General features: G+C 35.0%; 1 protein-coding gene across 1 annotated transcript in view; it reads right to left on the minus strand.

Moving 5' to 3' along the window:
• Slc15a5 (solute carrier family 15 member 5) overlaps window positions 1-19,226 on the minus strand; it is an 85,387-nt gene that overhangs the window by 10,343 nt on the left and 55,818 nt on the right. Inside the window, exon 7 of the mRNA XM_015498297.2 lies at window positions 18,976-19,107. Coding sequence (XP_015353783.1) covers window positions 18,976-19,107 — 132 coding nt within the window. The remainder of the gene's footprint in view (window positions 1-18,975; window positions 19,108-19,226) is intronic.

Below are 19,226 nucleotides of genomic sequence, written 5' to 3' on the forward strand. Positions count from 1 at the left end.
GGGGGGGGGGGGGGAGAGAGAGAGAGAGAGAGAGAGACAGAGAAGGACAGGGCCAGGAACAAGATATAACCTTATATCCTTCCAAGGCACACCTTCAGTAACCTTTTTCTCTAACTAGGTCCACCTCCTATAGCTTTCAGGTAAAGTTTAATTCAAAGGGAAAACAATTCAAAGGGACCCCAGGGAACTTTTTATATTGATATAAAGCACAATCTGAATTGAAGATTTGTTAATGGACATATCTTAAGTAATGAAAACAAAACAAAATCTTTTGGAAATATAGGATAGAATAGAAAAGCAATTCTTATGAATAGTTATATCACACTTGTCAGTTTTTTGGTGGAACAGGCAAAATAGCTAATAACATGGAAAATCAGAATAATGTGATTGATAAAAGTTTAAAGAGCACAACATTGTTTAATATAAAGAATATACCCTTTCATAAAATCTGAAATAAATCAATAGCAAACAAAAACTCCTAGAAATAAAGACATGGCTCTCCAATAACAAATTGGTTAAAGTATAAATGTATAAATAAGATCTATAATCACAATGTAGTTAGAAAATGAGAAAAGTAGATTTACAAATTTAGAGATGAAAATTTTGCTCAGATATACATTTAAAGGCACATAGGTTTTCTTATTTATTTATTGTGGTATTGAAGATGGAACCCAGGATTACTCTACCATTGAGTTAAATGCCCAACCTTTTTTTATTTTCTTATTTTGAGACAGGGTCACACTAAGTTGCCCGGATTGGCTTCAAACTTGCTATGTTCCTGGTTTAGCCTCCATAGTCACTGAGATTATAGGCATGTGTCACCATACCCAGCTCAGGTTTTCATTTTTAAAGTAAGAATAATGATGAATAAACTAAATATTTAAGATTAAAAATTTAAAAATAAATATTATAGATCTAAAGAAAGTAAGAGGAAGGAAATAAACATGAGAGAAGCAAATCAATATATTAAAATAGATTTAATAGTTTTAAAAGCTAGTGAATCATTGAAAGAAAATATAACAAAATACATAAAACTGAAAAATCCAATCAGGATACATGACAAAAAAACACAGAGGAAACAATAAGGTTTGATTATGAATATGCAACATTAGTGTCAAATATTATGGAAATGGAGTGATTATTTGTGAAAATATTTATTGCCAAAATTAAGCCAAGAAGAAATGAAAATACTTAATAGCCAATAAGAATGAGGAAAAGTCATAAAGAATGATCTTCAAATGAGACATTAGGTCAGGAACACTGGCACATGCCTGTAAATCACAGTTATTAAAGAGAGTGAGGAAAGGAGGATCGCAAGTTTGATATCAACCTAGGCAACTTAGGGTGACTCTGTCTCAAAATAAAAACAAAAATTAAAGGGCTGGGGATGCAGCTCAGTGGTAGCATATCCCTAGGTTCAACCCCCAGTACTGGGGGATATAAAAAAAGAAAGTCTGTTGACAAAAGATGTGTAAGTATCATCATAACTCCAATGGTATTTTTTTCACTGAAGTGGAAAAAACAATCCTAAAATTCATTTGGAACCACAAGACTCCAAATAGCTAAATCAAACTTGAGCAAGAACAAAGCTAGAGGCTTTGTTCTAAATATACTACAAAGTTAAAGTAATCCAAACATAAGGTACTGGCATAAAAACATTTACATAGACCAACAGAGCCCAGAAACAGAGCCCACAAACCTGCACATTTACAACCAACTGGTTTTTAATAAAGGTATAAAGAACATGCAATAGAAAAAGGACCGTCTTCAACAAGTGGTTCTGGGAAAACTGAATAACCACATGCAGAAGAATGAAATCAGACTTAACCCACAAAATATCAACTTGGAATTGATTAAAAACTTAAACCTAAGATCTGAAACGTAAGATTAATACAAGGAAACCTATGTTTTCTTGTATTAATAAGGGAAGGGAAGCTGCTTCAGGGATACTGATCTGGACAATAATATCTTGGATATGATCTCAAAAGCACAGGCATAAAAGCAAAAATAGACAAATGGGTTCATTGTACTAAAAATCTTCTGACCAACCAAAGAACACAAAAAATTGCAAACAAACAAAAAGAACTTAGCAGAGTGAAGATACAAATCCACAGATCCACAGATTGGGAGAAAATATTTGCAAATCTTATGTTGGATAAGGGGCTAATATTTAAAATACATAAGGAACTCCAAAGTTCTCATAAATACAAAAAACTGAATAACTCAATTTTTAAAAAATGGGCTAAAAGGCTGGGGTTGAAGCTCAGTGGTAGAATACTTGCCTACTATGTGTGAGGCCCTGAGTTTGATCCCCAGGGTCCGGGGGTGGGGGGGAAGCAAAGGATAGATATTTCTCACAAGAGGTATACTAGCCAACAGATACAAGAAAAAAGGCCTGTTGTCACAACATCAGGAAAGGTAAAAACTGAAGCCCATAGGAGATATCATTTCAGATGTGTTAAAATGGCTATTGCTATAGTTTGGATCTGGAATGTCCTCCAAAGTTCCATGTTTTAAAGGCCTGGTTACCAGCCCGTGGCACTATTGGGAATAGGTAGAACCTTGGGAAGGTGGGTCACTGGGGCGTTTGCATTAAAAGGGATATTGGTAAGCAGATATCTTCTCTCTCTTTGCTTCCTAGCTGCCATGAGGTTAACAGGCCTCCTTGGATGCTATGCGTTCCCACTAGGATGCTATGCGCTCCCACTAGGATGTTATGCTTTGCCACAGACTCAAAAACACTGGAGTCAAATGACCGTGGACTGAAATCCTGAGACAAAGCAAACCTTTTCTCCTTACAAGTTGATTATCTCAGGTATTTTGTCACTAATTCAGCTATTACCAAAAAGATGAAAGATAAGGGTTGGTGAGGCTGTGTTGCAGCCATTACTGAAAATTGTAAGGGGGTTCCTCAAAACACTAAATATAGAATTACTAAGTGATCCAGAAATCTCAGTACCGTGCTAAAGGAATTGACATTAGTATGTTTAAGAGATGTCTGTACTCCCATGTTCACTGTTGCATTATTTGTAACAGCCAAGACACAAAAAACAACTAACCTGTCCATGAACGAATTAAAAAAAAATGTGTTACACATTCATAACACAATACTATCCAGCCTTAAGAAAATTCTGATATTTGCAACTACAAGGTTGAGGATATAATATTGTATAAAGCAAAATAAACCTGTCATAGAAAGACAAATATTCCATGATTTCAGTTACATATAGAATCTAAAAACGACAAACTCAGAAGCAGAGAATAGACTGGTGGTTACTAGAGGCTCAGTGGGAGACGGAAAGATACAGAAAGATGGACATGTTGGTCAAAGGGTAGAATTTCATTTTGACAGGAAGAGTAAGTTCTGAAGATCTGTTGCACAGCATGGTACTATAGTTAATAATAATGAATTGAATATTTAAAAATAACTATAAGAGGGAATTTTAAATGTTCCTAACACACACACACACACACACACACACAAAATAACTATGTGAGGTACTGGATAAGTTCTTTAGCTCGATTTGATCATTCCACTGTGTCTACATGTATCAGAATATCACTGTACTCCCTAAATACATATAATTATTATTAATCAATTCAAAATAAAACAAGGAGACATTAGGTCCTGAATGTATCTCTTAAGTTTCATGGAAAAACTGGATATTTCATCTGGATTTTTTCAGAACACAGCAAAAGAATCATAATTGCTACCACATATTACCCCTTGCATGTACAAAACAATGATTTAATATTGGAAAAAACTATTAATTAAACATACAATATAGATTCAATAATAAAAACAATTAGGTGATCTCAAGAGCTAATTAAGAAACCTCCAAGAAAATTTAACTTATTTAAATCTCAGAAAACAAGAAATTTCTTATGATAAAGCACATCTTTTAGGATACCTTTATAAATCTACAATATACTTCATAGAAAAATACTAAAGATGCATATTAAGGTCTTGAAGAAGATAAAATGTGACTGCTCTGGAGTTTTGAATCCTGATAGCAGAAGAGGAAATATTGTAATAAGGAGGGAGGTGGGCAAGGAAAGATGAAATATTGGGGAATGACACTGGCCAAGTTATATTGTCCTATTGTGTGAGTGTACAAATATGTAACAAGGAATCTCACAATTATGTATAACTATAATGCACCAATAAAATATGGAAAATATATTAGAAATAAGGATAAAAATTATATCTATTTAAAGATGAGAAAATTTTGCTGAAAACTTGAAGAGATCAACTTACATACCCTTAAAATTTGATAAGAAAGTTTAAAAACTTTTGTACAGATGAAGACATGAACATTAATAATTTTACTATATAATAATGATAATCCCAGCAAATTGTAGTGAGGGGAAACACTAATTGCAAAAGAAAAAAAGATCATAAAATTCCTGCAATATTATCAACAAGAAATTCTGAGATACATATGAAAAAAAGAAAATTTATTGAACTGAGTTGAAGAATATTGAATAAGGGCTGGGTTTGTGGCTCAGTGGTAGAGTCCTTGCCTAGCTTGTGTGAGGACTGGTTTCGATCCTCAGCACCACATAAAAATAAATAAATAAAATAAAGTTATTGTGTGCATCTACAACTAAAGAAAAATATTATAAAAAGAATATTGAATACATGATAAAGCCATGTAGATGGGGAATAAAACTCAGTGGTAGAGCACTTTCCTAGCATGAGAAAGGTCTTGAGTGCCAACCCCACTACTTCAAAAGAAAGACACAGGATATATATATAATATATTATATGTAAATATAATATATTATATATATATATATATATATACACACACACACACATAACATATTGTAAAGACTTTAGTTTTTAAAAAGTAAAAAAAAGTTTTTTTTTTCATTTTATTGAAACAAGATAAGTTTGGGTAAAACTGATAAAAATAATTCTAAAATTCATCTGGAAGTATAAACCAGATAGAATGTGGTATCAATAATTGAAAAATAACCATAAAGAGAACTGTGATTAGTAACACCATTTGACCCAGCTATCCCTCTCCTCGGTTTATACCCCAAAGACTTAAAAACAGCATACTACAGAGACACAGCCACATGAATGTTTACAGCACCACAATTCACAATAGCTAAACTGTGGAGCCAACCTAGATGCCCTTCAATAGATGAATGGATTAAAAAATGTGGCATATATACACAATGGAATTTTACTCAGCAATAAAAGAGAATAAAATCATGGCATCTGCAGGTAAATGGATGGCATTGGAGAAGATAATGCTAAGTGAAGTTAGCCAATCCCCCCAAAACAAATGCCAAATGTTTTCTCTGATATACGAGGCTGATTCACAGTGGGGTGGGGTGGGGGAGCATGGGAGGAATAGATGAATTCTAGATAAGGCAGAGGGATGGGAGGGAATGGGAGGGGGAAGGGATTAGCAAGGATGGTGGAATGTGATAGACATCATTATCCAAAGTACATGTATGAAGACACGAATTGGTGTCAACATACTTTATATACAACCAGGGATATGAAAAACTGTGCTGTATACCCGTAATAAGAATTGTAATGCATTTGCTGTCATATATTTAATCAATAAAAAAGTTCAAAAAAGTAATACCATATACAAAATATATCATAAAATTATAATAATTAAAAGGAATATGATATTAAGCTAAAGTCAGGTGACAGCTAAAGGGAATAGAACAGAATAGTCCTGAAATAGTTCTAAGATAACATAGGAACAACATGTTAAAAGATATATTACTAATTGCTTAATTTAATTCCATTCATTCTATAGTTATGGGATATTTATGATGTAACCAACTTTTCACAACATATACCAATTACATTGTAAAACAAGTTATTTGCTTTAACATCACAATGAAATTCACTTGGAAAAGAAAATTAAATTTAAAATGTTAAACCATTAAAGTTCCACAACCAGTGATGAATGAAATAAAATTAATCACAATGAAAAATATTGACAGATTTTATGACATATACCAGCAGAACCTGTGTAAAACAAACTTGTGTATAAAATTACAATATTGAGTCAAAACCAGAAAACTACTAGCAATAAATATGACATAAGACACACATAAACCATAAGAAAAAAAACATGAACAGTCCAAAAGAAAAGTGAGCAAAAGACATGACTAAGCATTTCATGAAAGAGAAAAGATACAAATATTCTAAAAAAAATAAAAATTTCAATTATACATTTTAAAGAATACAAATTAAAGTAACAATAGAGTATCATTTTTGCCAATTTGATGACAAAGATCAAAACATTACTATGCTCAGGTGAAACTAATACCTCGGAACAAGTGTTCCATCAAAATGGCAACATAATTGATGCAGACTTTAAGAAAACAATTTTGCTTTACTTCCCTATCATCTGACATTATTATCCTCACGGAGCGAATAATCCCATTGCTAGGATACTTCTTAACCTAAGGAAAAAACAAGTGAGGTACCCAAAGACAATATCAAAAAAGGCTCACCTAAGTAACATTATAAGATTGAAAAATTGGAAACAACCTAAACTTTCCATAAGAAGGGATAGGGTGTGTGTGTGAATGATGATATATACAACACAATTATCAAAAGAGACCTTTTTTCTCCTTGTAGTTCTGAATGTCATGACTGTATGCTCACAATATTATTTAAGGGAAGAATGAAAGGTGGGGACTTGATATAAATTTGTTGAATGAGCATTCAGCAGGATTTATGTAGACCCTGATTTAGTTTAAAATCTATCTTCACAAATATAAATTTAATTACTACACACATGCACACATACACAAATAGAAATATATTGAAAGAAAATTTACCCAAATCATAATTTGGCCTTTATCTTTTCAAAGTCTTCCCTCTCCCCTTTTGTTATTTGGATATATTTAGTCATATATTACATTTACAGCAAAAAATAAATTTAAAGCCAATTCGTCAAACATACTGGAAAAATTTGACTTCCAAAAATCGTTTCTGATTAATTTTGAAATGACAAAGAGGGTTGGTTTCCCCTACCACCAACCCTAACATCAGTGATTCACTAACATCAATGAGACACTACTCTGTATAAATCACAGATTTACCAAAAACCTCAAGTATGCATGGCATACTTTTAAGGGATATCCCGTTTAATTTTTGATTCAAAACAAATTTCTGCTCTTTTTTTTTTTGAGGAAAATACAATATTTCCTCCTTTTCACTAACTACTATTTAATTTTGAATGTAATATAACTTAGAAAAATCTTAAATTATGTCTCTTAGAAAATCTTCAAATGATAGCTGGACACATGTGCAACTATTTCTCACAGATCTATTATTATTATTATTATTATTATTATTATTATTATTATTAAATATTTATGTTTTAGTTCTAGTTGGACACAATACCTTTATTTTATTTATTTATTTTTATGTGGCACTGAGGATCGAACCCAAGGCCTTGCACATGCTAGGTGCGTGCTCTGCCGCTGGGCTACAACCTCAGCCCTAGATTATTATTTTTTAAAACCAGAGATTGAACCCAGGGTGCTTAAGCACTGAGCCACATCCCCAGCCATTTTTACATCCTATTTTGAGACAGGGTCTTGCTAAGTTGCTTAGGACCTCGCTTAGTTGCTGAGGCTGGCTTTAAACTTCTGATCCTCCTGCCTCAGCCTCCGGAGCAGCTGGGATCACAGTTATACACCGTCACACCTGGCCCATTAGATTTTTTAAAAAAGTAATTTCATGGTGCTGGTAACCTTGCAAACGCACAAAATTGTTGACACAAAATTGAAATGGGTTTTATATCCTGCTTTATTTTAAGCACACTTTCACTTCACTATTGCTTTTTGCTTGGGAGCAAAGAAGTGTGCAATTACAAAGAAGTACTAGTCATTCTCCAGGGTGGATATACTTCTGCACCATGGGAAATAAACCTAGGGTAGTAAAAAGAGCTTTGGAATCAGGAACCCACCATTGCTATATAACTGTGGCAACTTATATAACTTTCTGAGCTCATTCTCTTCTTTGATATATTGGGGCTACAAGTATCTACCCCCAAAGAATTGTGACGATTTAATGAAATAATATCTTTGTGAAATGCATATAGCAAGGTCTGCATATAACTGACACTTAATAAATGTTAATTTCTTTCCTTCCTCCTTTCAGTAACCTGATTTAAATGCTTCATTTGAGATTCATAGCTCTCCTACCTGAGTTAATTTTTAAAACACATTAATTTTCATGATACCTGAAGGAAATAATACCTAACAACTGAATTCTAACTTGACTTTTCTCCAATTTTTCATATTTATCTAATAAGAACTCACGTTATTATTACCTTTAATTTACAGACAACGAAACAGAGGCACAGAGCAGCTGAACTGTTTGCCTAAAGTCATATAAAGGAGACAGAATAAATATTTGTTGAATGAGTGGATGAGCTGAGTTTGGGCCTTAGATCCACACATGCTCAATACTTTGCTCTGGATCATAATGTCTGCATTTCGACTTCAATTTGCATTTTCAGTTCTTGGGAATTGTGGATAAAAATGCAGTCAGGTTGCTGTTTCCAGGAAGGGACACTGTGTCTTTCAAAATTGGACAGAAATCACTAGGCATTGTTCACCTGAACTGCAGAGAGAACAAGCGTGGATGATATTTGCCATAACAAGCTTTCTTGTAAGGGTGAGTTCATTCTTTTGAAGAGCATTGGGAGGGAAAAACCCATCAAGATAGTGTGTTCTCATGATGATTTCAATGAATTATCATGGAAATGAGTTTTAGAAGAGAGGTAATGCTTTGTGATAATAGCCCGATAATGCCATTAGCTATGAACTGTAATTGTAATAGCATTAGTCAAATGAATATATCTGATATTAATTTGAGTGTCAAATATTTCTATAAGGTTCTTCTTGTTAATTAAACATCAGCCTTGGCATTATTAATTCAGTATCTAGTCAGTGTTTGCACATAGTAGGAACCCAATATGTATTTGTAGACTGAATTAATAAATCAGTCTTTAAGTGGAGTTATTTAAAATAGTAAAATATTAAATTTGAATAATTTCATGGACAGAACTAAAATTGATTTTTTGCCTAGGAGCTGCTTGTTAGTACAGTCTGTCCTTCATTTGCAACTCTACTTAGTTAATAGCAAAGACTTATTAATTTCAGAATTTTAGAAGAAAGCCTTTCTTATCTTTTGCATATTTGGAGGGAAATAGCCTTTTTTTCTCAAATGATTTTAATTCAAGTATAGAGTTCATGCCTTTTATCCTGTGTCATTTTAAAATCTAGAAGACATTTTCTGGCTTGCCTCAAGCACCTGAATATCAGTGAGCATAATCATGCTTTTAGTAGTTTGGAATCACTGTTCATGATTACCAACACCAACTGGGCTTTCAACACTGACAGTGATCTTGACACCTGGCTTCTAAATCATCTTTTCTTGCTCTCAGCAAGTCCATCACTCTCTGCTCTCTCACTCCTCATCCTCATCCCCTTTGCTCTCACAGGTAGATTACTGCATATTCATAAAGGGAGGTGGGGGTTGGGGGGCTTCAAAGGGAGACTCCAGCCTCTTCCCAGTATTAGAACTATGTATCTCTTTGCATTTGTACCATCTTCTCTGTTGTCTTCTGTTTCAGTGCAGGAAAAAAGATAGAAATCAATCTCTCTTGGGTAGTTCCCAACAAAACTCCCTGTCCACTTTCTTAGGTTCCTGCTTTCATCAGTTCTCTCTTCTTTCACCTGCATTTTGAACTTCTCCATATATATCATGTATTATCATCAGTTAAATACACTCAGGCATCTCCCCAAAATAAAGAAGTATCTTCAACCCACACATAAAGTTCCCAGATAAAATACAGGATTCCCAATTACATTTGAATTTCAGAATAATAGTGAGTTACTGTGGATTAACATATTTAGCATATCTTAAATACTTCATAAATAGTTTTTTTGTATATGCTCCCAATATTGCATGGCACATGTTTAAATACTGAAAAAAAAATCTTTCACTGTTTGTCTTAAATTCAAATTTAACCACTCATCCTCTATTTTTATTTGCTAAATCCAGAAGTCCTACCCATATCCCTTTCTAACCACCACTCATTTCTTAAGTCTTCTGCAGCCCCAAGTTCTTCAGAAGAGTTACTTGAACATGATGTCTTTATCTCCTTACTACTAGATATTCTTCAGCCTACTGCAATCTTTGCATTTCCATTTCACCATTGAATGGTTCCTATTAAAGTTATCAGTGACCATAATGTAGCTAAATTTTATGGACACTTTCTTCATCCTACTGATTTCAAGTAGTATTGACACATGTACCATGCCCTGCTTGAAACAATCTTCTTTTATATTTAGTGCACACACATACACATTACCTGTGTGAATGCATCATGTGCATATATACGCACATGCGTGCACACACACACACATACTCATGTAAATATACATATGTGTGTATGTAACATATAGGATACGCCCTCTCCCCAGCTGCTGTCTTTCTTTGCCAGGCTATTTCATCTCCATTCAGTCTCTAATGTCGAACATTTCAGATCTAAGCCCTGTGCTTCTTTTTTCTTCATTCTTAATATCCACACTAGGTAATTTTATTTAGTTTTATGATTTCATTTTTATGCCAAAGGTTTCCATATTTATGTATCTAATCAAGGTCTTTATTTCTGAGCTCCAGATATTTCTATTTAGATGTTCTGTGGTTATGCCAAACTTAGCATGCGAAAAAGTGAATGAGTGACAAATTTTAAAATCCATTCTTCTTCTAGTCTTCATTTAGTAAATGGAATCTTTGCCCACCCAGTGAGTTACTCAAGGCAGCTGAGATGCTTCTTTGGTGCCACCTCCTCCCTCCTGCATCCTACTGCATCCTAACTATCAAAACCATCACTAAGGGGCTGGGGTTGTGGCTCAGTGGTCGAGTGCTTGCCTAGCATGTATGAGGCACTGGGTTACATTTTCAGCACCACATATAAACAAATAAAGGTCCATCAACAACTAATAAAATATTTTAAAAAAATCACTAAGCACTTTTTATTCTACCTTTAAAATAGAGCTTATCCCCATTCACTTCTCTCCACATGCCTTCTCCCTCTCAGGTTTATCACTTAGATTTGACTAAATTGCTTCAATTACACCCTTCTTGCTTCTCCCAAATCATTCTTTTTTTTTCTTCCAAATTATACTACCTCCACAGATCTTAAAACACCAATCGAACATATCACTCATCTAAAATTTTTTTATGATTTATTATTACATTCAAAAATTTTAAAAAATGCCTGTAAGCCGGACATTCCACATGACTTTTTTCTTTAACTCTCCAACTTGACTTCATGGCATTCTCTCCTTTTCTGGAAAAAAAAAACAGCCTTCTCTGATTTCCCCTTATGCATCTAGCAATTCTCTACCTCTGGGCCTTGTTAAATGTGCTCTCTATCAGAAATATATCATACCTAGGCTCAACACACTAAATACCACACATCCTTCTTGTTTCATGTTCCATACCATTTCTAGGCACTCAGTGTGGATATGCATGTGTATCTAAGCTACCTAGACTTATAAATTTGCCATATAGAGAAGGAGGCTCTACTAATGACATGGGTCCATGAGGCTCTGAAGAATCTCAGAGTACTGCTTCATAGCATCTCATTCCAGTCTGGACCAGGAATTAAATTTGAGCAGGACAACTGAGCTTTGGATTTATAGAATACATTCTTTTTTTCTGAAGAATTTTAAAGTGTCACGCCAAAATACAACATACCAAAACATCATGCCTATGACATCATTGTGTGTGGAAGACTTTGCATCTAATTCTGACTGATGGTCATGAGCAGAGTTTGCCACTGGGAGTTGTTGGGGGCCTGTCCAGTTAGCTACAGGAATGCTGTCACTGAGCCAGTTGACAAACAAATAGGCATGTTCCTGGCTCAATGTGGGTTACTGGGTAGCAGGCCACTGCTTTTCTTCTCTGAACCTAAAAATCTGCAGTCTCAAAACCCATAAGAAGTTGGACCTGAGTGATAGATCTGAATTGGAAGAAACATCTCTCTGAGAAAATAGGCATGGGCCCATGAAATTCATTTTTTTTTCTAGATGCATAAATATTGTCTTCTTTCAAGTTAACTGCAACTGCAAATTTCTGTTTCAAGAGTGACTCAGTGATTCACGCTGACATGGCTGTCACTGGCCTTAATACTCACAGATGTTAAATGAGCATTTTAAAAGATCTCATTTTTAATTTAAAATGTTCTTTATTTGAATTAAACAGCGAAATTCTTTGTGCCTCTCCTGAATTCCAAGGAGGAGGGACAAGGAGATCTACAACTTGACCTCTTGATTTTTGCCCAATTTTCCTTTTTCTTTTAAAAATTTTTCTTTGGATGCTTCCATCATCTGCACGCCCATAACTAAGATGTCATTTTTCACTGAGTTCTATTTTGTTATTTTTGTCAAAAGGTAAGTTCGAAGTCATGAGTGTAAGAAAATTGATCGTGCTGCTAATGGGATACAGTCGAAATAGGCAGTTTGACTGACTTCTTCACTCTCTATATTAGCATTGCTACTTTTAGATAAACTATTCCTGAAATGATTAGTGTAGGAGGATGGGTTTAGTCTTGTATCTTCTCCTTTAAAGCACTCAGAGTTAGAGATCCCAGAAGGATCAGTTTTCTCACTTGTACTGAAAATGTCACTCTAACAGTTATCTGTCTGCACAGTCAAGTTTTGAGAAATCTTTTGAATTTACCGCATTCACACCATTCTCCATCATGGTGCTAAAAATGACTAATGTAGCTTGGAGACTGGGAGACTGTGTTAGCTGATCTTCTTTTCCACTCATACACCAACACTCACACACACTCTCAGGCAGACATGCTCAGCTGACATAAATCCTTAAAGGTTGAAAATATCCTAAATGCTAAATGGAATGCTGAGGGGGTAGGGTGCCTAAATATAGACTTGTAGTGTTTGTTTCATTATGATCAGTTCTGTTTAAAAAATTGGGCTGGTGGTTTGACTGAATAGGCTGTTTTAAGCGAAGTGGGCCATTCTAATGTATGACTTAATTTTATATTAAAAAAGTTTGGCATTGAAGTTTTAAAATACTTTAATGTTATTCTTTTATCATTTCTGAAAAAAGTAAAGAGCCTTGTCCCTTTTTTTTTTCATTAAGAGGAAACAACCTTAGAGAGATGATGACCTACCCCAAAGTGATATTTATTGTCAAAGGTTCACTCTCTTTTAGGGATCCTAATTAGTCACTACAAGCCAGTACAGGATCATGAGAATCAGATTATTGAAATGAACCTCCTTTCCTTTCTTGAGGAACAATATTGTGATGGCTAAAGGGACTGTCACAAACACAGATATATTCCAATGCCAGAAAAATATATGACAAAGTCTCCTGTGATGTCATTTAGGGAATGATTGAGAAGTGTGTGGGCTGAATGAGAGTAATTAGGTGAGTTGGGAGTTGATTACAACCAAAAGACGGGAATTAATTGATTGTCATTAATTTGCAATGAGGTCTGTAGGAATTTTCCATAAGGTTCTATTTTCAGTCCTGTCCAATTCAACAATTTTATCAATTACCTGGAAGAAGTCTAGGGACTTGCTTACTAAATTTGCAGATAACACAAAGCTAGCAAAGAAGATTAGTAATTCACTGGATGACAGAATCAAGTTTCAAAATGTCTGTTATTTAGTTTGATGGGTTGACATTTATTAAGGAAGAAGATAAAGTCCTGCATTTAATTAGAAAAAAACATTGTGATGAGTGGAGCTGAACCCAGAACAGCTGCAAAATAATAATAATAAAACATTTCACGTTTTAATTGACCTGATGGTGTGATGTAACTACGGAAAAAATCAACATAATCTCTGTTGACATTCTGAGAGACAGTGTGTCTGTGTGTCCAGGCTGATAAAAGTTATACATCTATCCTGTTTGTACCTATCTTGAGTATTGTGTTTGATTTTGGAAACCATATTCTAAGAAAGATACAGGCAACTTGTTTGTTTAATGGATGGAGGGGCTTTGAGACTGAAAAATGAGGAAATCATGCAATATGAAAAAACAAGGGTGACTTTGTAGAATAGATTTCAATCTTGACTGAGCAATTACTATGGGCATTAATCACTGAATTAGGAAAACACAAAGTGAATTATATATTATCATTGGTTACATGGAAACAGACTATATTGACATTGAGGTGGTCTGACTCCAGAACCTATTCTTTGAACCACTATACCATGCTATTTCTAAGAACAGTTATCAAATGTTTGAAAAGTTGCTATGTGGTAAAAAAAATTAGATTTATTCTAATAAATATTATCAATAGAAGGACAGACAGAGGTTATATCTTAGCATAAAGAATTTTTATGGATGCAAGAGGATGTTAGTACATCTTCTATTTTTTGGTACAGTGTTAGACCAGATGATCTGTAAGGCAACAACTATAACATTGCAATTTCCTGGGATATGATTTGATGTTACACAATTTTATTATGAACAGAAAAAAAAACATAAAAGAAGAAGTAAATTCATTAGTAGCAACCGAAATGGTGTTCTTTTGAGAACAATGTTAGAAGTGTCCCACATTCTTTTTTGGGAGGTATCAGGGATTGAACTCAGGGGCACTCAACCACTGAGCCACATCCCAAGTCCTATTTTGTATTTTATTTAGAGACAAGGTCTCACTGAGTTGCTTAGCGCCTCGCTTTTGCTGAGACTGGCTTTGAACTTGTGATCCTCTTGTCTCAGCCTCCTGAGCTGCTGGGATTACAGTAGGCATGTGCCTTGGTGCCAGACCCACATCCCATTTTCTTTTTTTTTTTTTTTAATTTTTTATTGTTGGCTGTTCAAAACATTACATAATTCTTGATATATCATATTTCACACTTTGATTCAAGTGGGTTATGAGCTCCCTTTTTTACCCCAAATACAGATTGCAGAATCACATCAGTTACACATCCATTGATTTACATATTGCCATACTAGTGTCTGTTGTGTTCTGCTGCCTTTCCTATCCTCTACTATCCCCCCTCCCCTCCCCTCGCCTCTTCTCTCTCTGCCCCCTCTACTGACATTCATTTGTCCCCCTTGTATTATTTTTCCCTTTCCCCTCACTTCCTCTTGTATCTACTTTTGTATAACTCTGAGGGTCTCCTTCCATTTCCATGCAATTTCCCTTCTCTCTCCCTTTCCCTCCCATCTCTCATCCCTATTTAATGTTAATCTTCTTCTCCTGCTCTTCGTCCCTACTCTGTTCTTAGTTACTCTCCTTATATCAAAGAAGACATTTAGCATTTGTTTTTTAGGGATTGGCTAGCTTCACTTAGCATAATCTGCTCTAATGCCATCCATTTCCCTGTAAATTCTATGATTTTGTCATTTTTTAATGCAGAGTAATACTCCATTGTGTATAAATGCCACATTTTTTTTTATCCATTCATCTATTGAAGGGCATCTAGGTTGGTTCCACAGTCTTGCTATTGTGAATTGTGCTGCTATGAACATCGATGTAGCAGTGTCCCTGTAGCATGCTCTTTTTAGGTCTTTAGGGAATAGACCGAGAAGGGGAATAGCTGGGTCAAATGGTGGCTCCATTCCCAGCTTTCCAAGAAATCTCCATACTGCTTTCCAAATTGGCTGCACCAATTTGCAGTCCCACCAGCAATGCACAAGTGTACCCTTTTCCCCACATCCTCGCCAGCACTTGTTGTTGTTTGACTTCATAATGGCTGCCAATCTAACTGGAGTGAGATGGTATCTTAGGGTGGTTTTGATTTGCATTTCTCTGACTGCTAGAGATGGTGAGCATTTTTTCATGTACTTGTTGATTGATCCACATCCCATTTTCTAAGATGTCCTCACTGTGTGTCCTTGGTAATCTTCCTTTCATGGGCAACGAATTCTGCGAACGTTATTTAAACTTTTGTCTCTCCAACTTGATGCTATGTATCTAGATAATTATCAATGCTATGTCATGTGCATAAGTCTACCCCAGGAGGTTACATTGTAGAAGTAACAAATGCCGTTTTAACTTGAGGACCTCTAATAGTTGCCTGATTTTGGTGTGCTGAGGGAGTCACACCTGTCAGATACTAGTTGGGATGAGTGGAGCACTTTATTATTTTTTTCTGCCTTAATTATTATATTGAAAAAACAAGAATAACTGTCTTACCTCTACAAAACTGTTGTCATAAACACAATAATGCCTGTAAGAGCGCATTACCATACTGTGCAGATTCTCAATAAAAATTTAGGTTTTCAATGAAATGTTTTTGCAAGAACAAACTATATGTAAGAATTTGCCAGACCTGGTTCCTGGAAGGTAAATGCTGGATCTTTTGAGTTTCTTGAAGGATTAGAATGTCTTTGTTATTTATCGTAGGTCCCTTAGCCCCCCAACTATTAATTTATGCTAGTGAGCCCTTAGTTCCAGTTTATGCTAATGAGATGACCTGAAATAGGGGCAGTTCAGACAGAAAGGCTGATCATGTGATTTTAGAGGGTTTGGACTTTGAGCCTAATGATATCAGCTCAACTTCTGGGGAAGGAAAAGAGCCTGGAGATTGAGTTCAACCATGTGGCCAATTATTCGATCAGTTGTGCCTATTCCATATAACCTCAACAAAAGCTGGACTCTGAAGTTCAGTGAGTGTCCTGGTTAGCAATATTCTCCTTATTGTCACAAAGTGATGTGCCAAGAGGGTACTGCATCCACGAAAATGAAAGCTTCAGCTTTGGAGCCCTCCCAGGCCTTGCACTGGGTGCTTATCCATGTGGCTTATTCCAATTTGTATTCTTGTGCTATAATAAAATTAAATCATAATTATTGTGCTTTTCTGAGTTCTCTGAATTATTCTAGCAAACTGTCTAACCTGAGGGGGTCTGTGGAGGCACCCCAAACACAGCCAGTTTGTCAGAAGTGATGACTGCCCTAGTGTAGCTATGCTTACGGTGATCCTTTACTAGAAAAAGATAGTGCCACCTTGAGTATGCAGCTCTCAATCCTTCAAACTAGTAGCACAAGATTGTTTTTACCCCAGACTCTCCTGAGTTCTTTCCTTCACCTTCAAGACTGATGCAAACTGGGAGATTATGGGTTATCAGATTTTCTCAATCATTTCCTCCTTGGGATAAAAAGAGCTTGGAACCAGGGTTAGGTTAAGAGGGTCTTTCCAGAATGCTAGTCCACCATTCTTGGTTTTGCTGGCTTAACAAACAAATCTTTTTCCTTTTATTAAAGTGTTCTCCATGTATTGGACACTTGTGAGTGATGAATAAATGAAGTTAGGTTCACTAACAATGGGGACTTCCAAATTTATGTCTAATGGCTAAAGTGAAGGTAGTTTTGGGGAGGACTTAACCTATGAAGTGTCTAACTCTGGGCAAGTTGCTTTTGGCATACTGATAAAAAACTTAGATTTATATAAAGGTAAACTGGTAGTAATATATTTGACTTTTCAGTTCTTTTAGAATATGTCAAACATGATTTGATGATAGAAAAAATTTTAAGATAAAATTTTTGAAAATATCTTTGTTGAGTTATGAAAAGGAAACATGTTCAACACCTAAAATGTTTTAGATATAGATATAGGTGAGATCTTTCTAGGTTATTTTACAAAATCTTAATGCTGTGCTTTGTCCCTTGTTCATATACAAAGGATCTGATCATCAGAGGCCAGAAGCTTGCTGCAGTTTCCAGTTAGTTATGACACTTTGGGTTTGAGAGATCTTTGAGAAATTTCAACCATATATTACACCATTCTGTGTAGCAGAGGGCTTGGCAATTAATAAATATTAAATATGTAAATTTCTCAGATAATTAATTAAAAGCCAGGGTTTGATCTCAGACATCAATCAAGATTGCTAGGTTTCTCCCCTGAACTGTACTGTACCTACCCATATTCAGCACTCTCAATTTTATTGCTTCCTTGCACTCCTGGGAATATATTATGGGTTCAGAAATTTTTATTTTGCTTGCCAGCGTATGCCCTATGCCCAATATGGTAGCATAAAAGGAGTGAGTCCCTGATAAAAAGTTTTTGAATGGAGACTTAGCATTAGGAGCGTTAAGAGGAGTTTCTCATGCACAGAAGTTATTTTCTTCCTAATTTGAAAGCAGGGGTATTTAATTAGTTTGTTCTAAGAGAACACAAACCAACACTTTCTTTACATTGTTCTAAGTGCACAACCAGAAGTATTTTTGAACGTAAAAAAGAATAAGTTTGTGATATTTTACATAAAATAGGCAAAAGTAAGTTAAAATAAAATGCAAGCTACAGTGACATTTTAAAACATTTTTTAAAAAAGTCTTTGAATTTAAAATACAGCCAAAGGCATTTCACTGTGACTACTAATCATTATTGTCATCATGTCTGAATTATTTTTTTTCACCCACATGTGTAATTAAGAGTAGAATTCAAATATTTGCATCTGAATTTTTCCGGTTGGTTGTTTCTGTCTAAAAATCTACCTGAAAAAAATTTCCAAGATCATTTGTTATTTAACTCATGATTTCTCTTTGGTGATACAGACAAAGTTTGCAGCTAATCACGAGGAAAATATCATCCAAGTACCCAACCCTCCTACATGTGCACAGATGCTGACTTCTTTGTGGGTTGCCTGTGACAGCTATGAGGCATGGTTGAATATGGCCTCATTAAAAGACCTAATACGAATACAATGACCAGTTTGTTTTAGAATACACTAAAGAAAGACAGCAGACAGGGTCTCATGGGAAGTGACATTCTGTAATTACCTCCTCCTATCAAAAGAAAAACAATTCCCAGAAATTAATGAATACAGCAAGAGTCTATTCCCTATCTTAATTCTATCTTAATTGCAAAGTGGATCAATTAAAAAAAGACCACACTGGCAAAGCTCCCCTCTTAAGGTTTTGTCTCCCAGTTCCTTAGTCATCAAATCAATGTACATACACATACTATAAACCTATTTTTTACCTTCTGAGATGAGATAAATCAACTCCACCAGCAGTGCCCCTGTGAAACAACCAAATCCATTGAACAGTGTCAAAAAATTCATAGAAGTTTCTCTGATGGTTTTCGGAACAAATCTGTGTGCTATTATGGAGACTGAGAGAAAAAGAGAAGATCAAAATTTAGAACATTCTCCCTAAAACACTTTCATAGGTACTGTTCAAATTAATATTGATTGTATATCAAAGAAAATTTTCTAATAAGATTAAAACTTA

Source organism: Marmota marmota, unplaced genomic scaffold (assembly GCF_001458135.2).
Source record: "Marmota marmota marmota unplaced genomic scaffold, marMar, whole genome shotgun sequence".
NCBI classification, from domain to species: Eukaryota; Metazoa; Chordata; class Mammalia; order Rodentia; family Sciuridae; genus Marmota; species Marmota marmota.